Source organism: Falco rusticolus, unplaced genomic scaffold, assembly GCF_015220075.1.
Source record: "Falco rusticolus isolate bFalRus1 unplaced genomic scaffold, bFalRus1.pri scaffold_169_arrow_ctg1, whole genome shotgun sequence".
NCBI classification, from domain to species: Eukaryota; Metazoa; Chordata; class Aves; order Falconiformes; family Falconidae; genus Falco; species Falco rusticolus.
The window spans coordinates 20,823-29,545 of record NW_023618184.1 but is presented as its reverse complement, the minus strand read 5'-3'; the positions used below and the strand labels follow the sequence as shown (position 1 = coordinate 29,545).

The window sequence follows — 8,723 nt, the reverse complement described above, 5'->3', positions numbered from 1 at the left end:
AAGAGAAGCCTTGGTGATTACTCTGCAGCGGTGGCCAAAACACTGGTGCGTGGCCAGCGCTGCCTTAGGAAGAGATGCAAAGCACAGCACCAGAAGCGCTGCTGTGAAGAAAATGCACTCCATGCCAGCCTGAGCCAGGACAGAGTGACAGGTCATACAGTCAGGGTGAGGCATGAACAATGTCTGCTTGAAATGACCTGAGGAAACCTGTGGATCACAGAGCCTGTCTCTTCTGGGGGAATCCGTCTCCTTGGTGATCACTGCACAGGTAAGCAAGGATGCCAGGAGCCCAGGGGCTTGTGGGTCAGTTCCCCAGACCAACCAGGCCACCCACTCTGATGCTCATCTGCACCTGGGACTCCCCAAAGACAACAATCTGCTCAGGGATTTGAAGACCAGTGCCACCTTGCTTCTAGTAGTGTGCAGTTGTGGTGTCCCTGATGGCCAGGCATGTGTGGAAGGAGAGCAGCAGAGCACAGCCCAGGACAGGAGGGAAGGAGAACCTGGCCTGCTGAGGGCACTGGCAGGTGGGATCCCATGGGGGCAGGGCCCTGAGAGCATCCCTAGGCCTTCCTGGCCCTGACCAGCCTCACCTGGGGCCTCCACCCAAAGCTTTGTCCATGGCTTCGGGGGGCCATTGAAGCCAGGCAAGAGATTCAGCCCCAGCATGATCTATGCCGTAGGTGTGCAGGTCACCTTAGAGAGGCGTGTGGGTCTCCTTAGGGTCACAACAACAGGCACAGCTTTGCCTGCCCATGGACCTTGTTGGTTCGGAATGTCAGCATCACTTCCCAGCATATTCTGAATGGGGTTTGCCAAAGATATGAAACCGTGGCCCTCCAAGTCCTGGGGACTTTCTGTTGCCTCCCTTCCTTCCTCAACTCCCTCCGAATTATACACATCTTCCTTGCTGTCAAGGCTTGTCTCTGGCCAAAAGCCCAGCAGCCACCCAGCCGCTCCCTCCCCCCTTCCCTCCACAGTCAGGGCCCAAAAATGAACACAGTCACGGACAGGGGGTCTAACGAGGGATGAGCGTGGGGACACAATCACTTCCCTCACTCTCTTGGCAAGGCACCTCTTCGTACGCTCCAGGGCCCTGCTGGCTGCCTCTGCTACCAGGTCACGGGCTGGGATTGTGTTTTGCCTTCTGTCCCCCAGCACCACCAGGGCCTTTTCTGCACAGACACTGCCCAGCCAGGCAGGTCCCAGGCCCTGCAGCTGCAGGGTGTTAGTCCATGCGAGGGAGGTGCAGGCTCTGCCCTTGGTCCGTCCTGCATCTGTGCAGCTCCTGCCAGGGCGGCCACCCCACCTGCCAGGGTTCCCCTCCATGGCATCCCTAGGGCACAGGGATGCTCCTCTCAGTTTGGTGCCACCGACAGACACTGTGAGAGTTGCCTCCACTGGGTCATGTGTACAGCTCTTAAACTGTAAGCAGGAGAGTCCCCTGTGCTGCCCACACTGCCCCAGTATGTCCCAGTGGCCTCCAGGTGGGGTGTGAGCCCTTCCCCACTGCTCTCTCAGCCTGACCATCCAGCTGGTGTTTTACTCATCTCTTTCTGTTCGCACCCAGAGTGTCATGGCCTCACTCGGGCAGAACACTGAGGGAGACCATGACAACAGTTTTGCTGAAGCTGAGGGAAATGACATCCACTGTGGAGCTCCTCACGCACAACTGCAGGCTGTCAGGTTGGTGAGGCAGGAGTTACCCTTGGGAAATCCACCTGGACAGTTACCCGCTCAGGTGCCAGAAATGTCACCCAAGGCGACTCTAACTGGTGGCACACCCCTCACCATGGGGGTTTGAGCAGCCTGTGGTTCCCCGAGCTGCACTTATGGACTCCTTCCAAGACAGATGCAACACTTACTTGTCCTTTCTCACAAGTGATCTCTGCCAATTCAAGGAGCTTTCAAAAGCGATACCTCAAGGAAATATTGATTTTATACCAGAACTTCACCATTATTATTAGTTATACCACGCCCTTATTTTCTCTCATCTTTAACATATTTGCACCTGAGCAGGAGACAGTGACGGCTTCTGAAGTCATCTTTTCAGCAGACTGTCTCAGCAAGGCTCTTTCAGTTATTCACCTGTTTTCTCCTCCCTTTACTCTTTGGTCTTTTCGGTACCTCTCACCTGTGCTGCTGTTTTTACTTCAGGAAGGAAAAGCTTGCATGTCTTCCTGCAGCCGAACTGTCTCCTTACCCAACTCTCCCCTTGTGTTTAGATCTATATTTCTGTATCTAGCACCTAAAAGATTTCTCATGAGAGTGTCCCTTGCGGAAAGGCACCTCATCAGAGACAGCTTGGACTCGGCATATGCTTGTGGAGGGTGTTGGCTTATTTATGCCACTTGATCATTCTTCACATTGCTTGCAGATTTGAATAATTCTTCTGTACCGGTGTGCAGCCAGTCCTCTAAGGCAAATTGGTGGGGATGGTGCAGAGGAGCTGCAGCACCCACCTGCAGAATTGAGGGGAGAAGTCTGACGTAAGGAGAAGGGATGTGAGTCCCAGGGGACAATGAGAAAAAGGGTGGTCTTGGGGACAGTCAGAGCAAGGTTGTCCATCCGGTGTCAGACCTCAAGGGACTGCGTTTCCTACCAGTCCAGAACTGCTGAGGAGATCCTCTGCATCATTATCACTTGGAGAATGCTGCTAGAACCTCCCCTCTAGCCTAAAAAGTAGCAAAATATAACCTATGAAATAAATAAAGGAATTATCATCTGGTGCGCTTCAAAGTCTTCCCTTTTAACTACACCATGAAAAAGCTCATTTGAGCTACACAGGTCTTCAACATCTGAAGGAAATTATAAAACTGTAAATAACTTCTTTAAGGCACTTGGGGCTCCTTCCATGAACCTGAGATACTGAGAGAAGACTGAACAAACCACTCAAGGAATGCAAGTCAGAAGAAACACTCAAAATGCCATGAAGCATGAATGGGTCCCGCTGAGGGCCATTGCTGACAAAGCGTCCCCATGGACTCGTTAGAGTAGCTAATTAGAGGCCAGAACTTCAGGTAGCCAAAGGTACTGTGTCGGTGGCTGCAATGCTGCAAAACACATTTGGATTTTTTTATGAAGCAGAAAGACCCAGCCCTGACCCCCAGGCTCTTGGAGGGCAGAACATAAGAGCCTCCAAATCAAGTTTCCTGTCACAGCCCTTGATGACATGGGCAACTGCCATTGCCAGGGGGACAGAGGCCTCAGCCCCCTGTGGGGCCATTCAGCCTTGCTGCAGCCCTGGGCCATCTCCACTGCAAGTTGCCTTACACTGTCCATGTGGCACCTCTTTCCACTCTGGGGGTTGGACTCTTCCTTGCTTTCCCACCCAGCCCTCACACCCGCATTTCTCTGCCTTTTCTGAAGTTTCTCCCCTCATCCCTGCTTGTTCCTTGAGACTTAAAGCCATGGGACAAGCCAGGCTGCCTCTGGGTGAACTCTGGCATCAGAGGGCAAACCTCAGAGAATACCTCAGTTGTTGTGTATAATTAGGTCAAAGTGGGAGAATTTCTAGAGATATAAAAGAAATTTGGAAGCATCCTAATATTTGTCATGAGTCCCAGGAAGTTCACACCTTCTATGAAATTGAAGAGATTTGGAATATGCTGACGTCCTGGTTTCCTGATTTACAGCTATGGGTTAAGAAGTTCATCTCCAGATGCCTTTCTCCTCTTCCTCTGTGATTACTCCAATCCATTCTACCTATGTAGCTTCTGCTTTAAGGTTCAGAGTGGAAAAATTGGACTGTCTTTCAGTAGTGTCTCTAATATTCCCTATGGGCAACTCTTCAGTTGTGGCAATTAACCTCATGGGGATTTGCCAAGTGAAGGACAGCAATGGCACAGCAACTTCCAGCTTCCCCATGGGGCTGCAAGGAGGCAACGATGCCCCCGTGCCGTGAGGACATCATGTCTTGACATGACCCTCAGAGGCAGAGACAGCTGCCACAGCCAAGGGGACACAGACCTGGGTTCTACTGGTGCCTTCCAGCCTTGACAGCACCCTTTGCCCTCTCCACCACAGGCTGTCCTACATGGTTGGAGCCCTGCCCCTGTTTCCCTGCAGGCTGTAGGCACCATCTCGCTGCCCTGCCTTGCTCTCACCCCAACATTGCCATACCTTCGCTGAGGTACCTCCACTCTCACCGGCTGTTCCTTGAAACACAAACCATGGGCTGATCCAGGCTCCCTCTGGCTGAGCTCTGGCACCGCAGCAGGACCCTTGCAGTGACAGTTCTTCCTCCCGATAGCCACTCTCCATTTGCAACATTACACTTTGTGAAATCTTTTCCCCTCTCCTCTTTCTTCCCACTACCCAGAAAGGCTTTACCACCTCAGGAACTGCCTTCCAAGCAGGGAACATAACTCAATAGCTATTTTTGGTGGTCTTTCCCCTCAAAAAAGTGAAGTCACCTCCACATGGTCTTCTAAACCACATGGCTGCTGCTGGCCTTTTAGCTTCTCCCAGAGACGTGACCAAGCCACATGCCTGCTGCTGTCCTCTCATGTCCACAGGCAAAATGGACATGACAGCCTGTACCCCAGCCCTTCTCCTGGATGGGGCCTATGGGGTCCCTTGGCAGAGGGACTGTCCCAGCCACGTTCCTGATGCTGGCCTGTCACCTCCAGAGACAGAACTGACCTCACAGGCCCCTTCACAGCCAGGCATGTCCTCCTGCATGAGGAGTTCCTGAGAATCAGCTGTCCTCCTCATAACACACCCCTCTGTCACCCTCATTCTAACCCATGACCTGGCCACAGAAAAGCAGCCTTGTTTCTTTCAGATTTTTCAAATGCATTTCCCACAAGCCATTTGAGTGGAGAAACATTCTTCACATGAACTTCCGTAGTTGTGTTGACATACACATGATATATGATCTTTCATATATATGGCTTTTTTTTCCAGGTTGGACTGACCGCTGGAGATCATCGAATCCAGCCCTCCAACTGAGGCAGGGTCAGCTAGAGCAACTTGCTCAGTAACTGGTCTAGGTAGGCTTGCAATATCATAGAAGCATAGGAACAGAGAATCATTTAGGTTGAAAAAGACCTTAATGATAATCAAATCCAACCGTTACCACAGGACGGCCAATCCCATCACTAAATCATGTCCCGAAGCACTGCATCTATGTACTTTTGAAACACCTCCAGGGCTGCTGATTCCCCCAGCTCCCTGGACAGCCTGTTCCAATGCCTGACCATCCTTGCAGTGAAGATGTTTTTCCTCATATCCAATCTAAAGCTCTCTTGGTGTAAATTGAGGCATATTCCTCTTGTTCTGTCACTTCTTACCTGGGAGAAGAGACCTACCCCACCTTTCAGGTCTACAACCCAACCTTTCAAGTCTACAACATCCTTTCAGGCAGAAAGATCCCCCCTGTGGTTCCTCTTCTCCACACTGTACAACCTAAGTCCCCTCAGGTGCTCTTCAACAGTGCAGGGCTCCAGACCCTTCACCACCTTTGTTGCCCTTCTCTGGACATACTAAAACACCTCAACATTACTGTTGAAGTGAGGGGCCCAAAATGGAAACACAGTGTTCAAGGTGTGGCTTCAGCAGTGCCGAGTACAGGGGGTCCATCACTGCCCTGGTCCTGCTGGCCACACTGTTTCTGATAGCAGACACGATGATATGGGCCTTCTTGGCCACCCGGGCACACTGCTGGCTCATGCTCAACCATCTGTCAACCCGCACCCTCAGGGTACTTCCCCACCAGGCTGCCTTCCAGCCACTCTGGCCCAAGCCTGTAGCGTTGTGGGGGGCTGTTGTGACCCACGTACAGAACTGGCACTTCTCCTGGTTGAACTTCATACAACTGGACTCATCCAAATGATCCAACCCGTGCAGATCCCTCTGCAGAGGTTTACTGCCCTCATGGAGATCAACACTGCCACCCAATTTGGTGTTGTATGCAAACTCACTGAGGGTGCACTCAAGCCAGATCATTAATAAAGTTCTGAAGCAAGACTGGCCCCAACACTGAGCCCTGGGGAACACCACTCCTTATGGGCCGTCGTCACCCGAATTCACTCCATTTACTCCCCCTCTTGGGGCTTGGCTGTCCAGCCAGCTCAAACCCAGCGTGGAGAACACCCACCGAAGCCATGAGCAGCCAGTTTCTCCAGGAGAATGCAGTGGGAGATGCAGCCAAAAGGCTTTCCTAAGGTCCAGTTAGACAGCATCCACAGCCTTTCCCTCATCCACTAGGCAGGTCATCTTGTCCCAGCAGGAGATCAGATTCCTCACAAAGGACCTGCCTTTCATACATCCATGCTGGCTGGTCCTGACCTCCTGGTTATCCCGAACCTCCCTCCTACCCTTCTTGTAGGTGGGCAGCACGTGACTAACATTCAGCCTTCTTGGACCTCCCCAGTTAGCCAGCACTGTTGAAAGTCATCGCTGTGGTGAGGCAATAGAGAAACAGACCAATGATTTTCAGAGTGTCCCTGCCTCACGGGATGTCCATGGTCAAGGACACAATCAAAAGCACAGAGGGGCTGAGCTGGGCTCTGTGAGCGCTGGCAGGGAAGAGCCCTGGGGCCAGAGAAAGAGCAGCTGGCAGGGACAGCTGCAGGCAGCAGAGCCCTGGGCAGGGAGGGGGGGAGATGCTGAGGGGGACCCTGATGCAGGGCAGATAGGGGCACCTCCTGGCCATGGTCTGCCGTGCAGGTGCCTTCCCTGAGCAACACACCTCTGCTCTCCTCTCCCACCCAGCACAGCCTTTAGACCGTTGGTTCCATGTGTTTCAACAGCTCCTGGTCCAGCAGAGCAGCAGAAGGGATGAAGTGCATCTCTCCTGCTGCCACGGTGCCATTTCTCGCTGAGCACAGCCTGAGGGTGACTGCCCTGCACTGCTGCTGTGTGGGAGGTGGTGTGCCGGGCTGGGGAAGGGGAAGGAGTTCCCGAGTGTCCCTTTGTCTCTCTCCTGGCCTTGCTCAGATGCTATTGGCATTGCAGACAGGCTCTCTGGCAAGAGGGGTTTCAGCTGCCGGCTCAGGCGCAGAGCTTGTGGGTCCTCCTGTGCAGACATGTCCTCAGCAAGGAGGTGTCCCAGCTTTCCCCAAACCTGTGATGCTGTGGGCAATGCAGTCTGTGAGGCTGGGGAAGGAGCTGAGTCTCCTGCAAGAACTTGCCATGGTCAAGACACTTGACTACCTACTTCGGGTGTCCACCCAAGCTGTATGTGCCTGCCAGGGCACACAGTGAGCCCTGGGTGTCCTTGGATAGCAGTGTGGTGCTGAGCCTTCGGTAAGGGATGAGGCATTCTGTTCTCTGCAGTGGATCCCTCTGCTCTCAGCAGTGCCTGGCTGCTTGTCAGGGTAACATGGCAGTGTGATCACTCTCCATCTAAGAAAGGAGCAATTGCCGGGCAGCTGGGAAGGAGAGGGATGGAGAGAGCAGAGTCCCTGCCTCTGCCCTCAGGCACAGACAGTGCCGTTGCCTCTCAGCACTCACTCTGCTCTCCCTGAGCACAGCACAAAGCCCTCCTGACCTGACTCTGGCCATGGCCGTTGCTCAGCACGGGCAGAGCCGATGCTGACAGGCCCTTCTGCGCTGGGAGCAGTTTGGGCTGAGCCAGTGCAAGGCCAGGACTGGCCCCTGCCCCCACGGTTCCCATGAAGCCCCTGCTGCAGAGCAGGGCTCACTGCTGGGCAGCCAGCGGGCACAGCCCCTGCTCCTCACAGCACACTCGGCCAGCACTCAGCACAGCTCCAGCCACGGCTCTGCAGGGAGCTCTCCTAGGAACGGCAGAGGGGGGGACATGGGGCAGCGGGGGCGCATCTAGGAGAAACGGCTTTCACTTGGCTTAACAGAAGAATTGCCTGACTTGTCACTACTTTTCCTCCTTGAGCAGGTTCCCATGCCCAGAGGCAGCAGATGTCCAACAGCAGCTCCATCACCCACTTCCTCCTCCTGGCATTGGCAGACACGCGGGAGCTGCAGCTCTTGCACTTCTGGCTCTCCCTGGGCATCTACCTGGCCTCCCTCATGGCCAACGGACTCATCATCACTGCTGTAGTATGTGACCACCACCTGCACACCCCCATGTACTTCTTCCTCCTCAACCTCTCCCTCCTCGACCTGGGCTCCATCTCCACCACTCTCCCCAAAGCCATGGCCAACTCCCTCTGGGACACCAGGGACATCTCCTACTCAGGATGTGCTGCACAGCTCTTCCTGATTGTCTTTTTCCTTTCAGCAGAGTGTTCTCTCCTCACCGTCATGGCCTATGACCGCTACGTGGCCATCTGCCAGCCCCTGCACTACGGGACCCTGCTGGGCAGCAGAGCTTGTGTCCACATGGCAGCAGCTGCCTGGGCCAGTGGGTTTCTCTGTGCTGCGCTGCACACGGCCAATACACTGTCACTGCCGCTCTGCCACGGCAATGCCCTGGGACAGTTCTTCTGTGAAATCCCACAGATCCTCAAGCTCTCCTCCTCGCACACCTACCTCAGGGAAGTGGGGCTAATTGTGGCTGGTGCCTCTTTATTCTTTGGGTGTTTTGTTTTCATTGTTCTGTCTTACATGAAGACCCTGGGAGGATAAGGAGGGTGAATAGATAACAACCAACAGAATGAGTCTGGCCGAGAAAAGGTAAGAAGATGAGGAACAGATGGTGCCAAGGGGAAGTAACACTTTGCTGTTAATTCATGAGTGTAAAAATTTACTTAAAGTGTCCTTTGTTTGTAGTTAACCAAACAGGGATTGCCTGGCATGTA

The 8,723-nt window shown here is 53.5% G+C and overlaps 1 protein-coding gene across 1 annotated transcript; it reads left to right on the top strand.

Annotated features, from left to right (window-relative positions):
- Window positions 1-1,610: 1,610 nt before the first annotated feature.
- On the top strand, window positions 1,611-8,550 carry LOC119142021 (olfactory receptor 14C36-like). Its single transcript, XM_037374725.1, has 2 exons — window positions 1,611-1,686; window positions 7,931-8,550. The coding sequence occupies exons 1-2, from the start codon at window positions 1,611-1,613 to the stop codon at window positions 8,548-8,550; spliced, it is 696 nt and encodes a 231-aa protein (XP_037230622.1).
- Window positions 8,551-8,723: the final 173 nt, after the last annotated feature.

Bases quoted from the DNA above. Each gene is read 5' to 3' on its own strand.
- LOC119142021 (XM_037374725.1), top strand. From the start codon at position 1,611: ATGACAACAGTTTTGCTGAAGCTGAGGGAAATGACATCCACTGTGGAG. The intron at 1,687-7,930 runs GTTGGTGAGGCA...TGGCATTGGCAG, and splicing joins GCACAACTGCAGGCTGTCAG to ACACGCGGGAGCTGCAGCTC.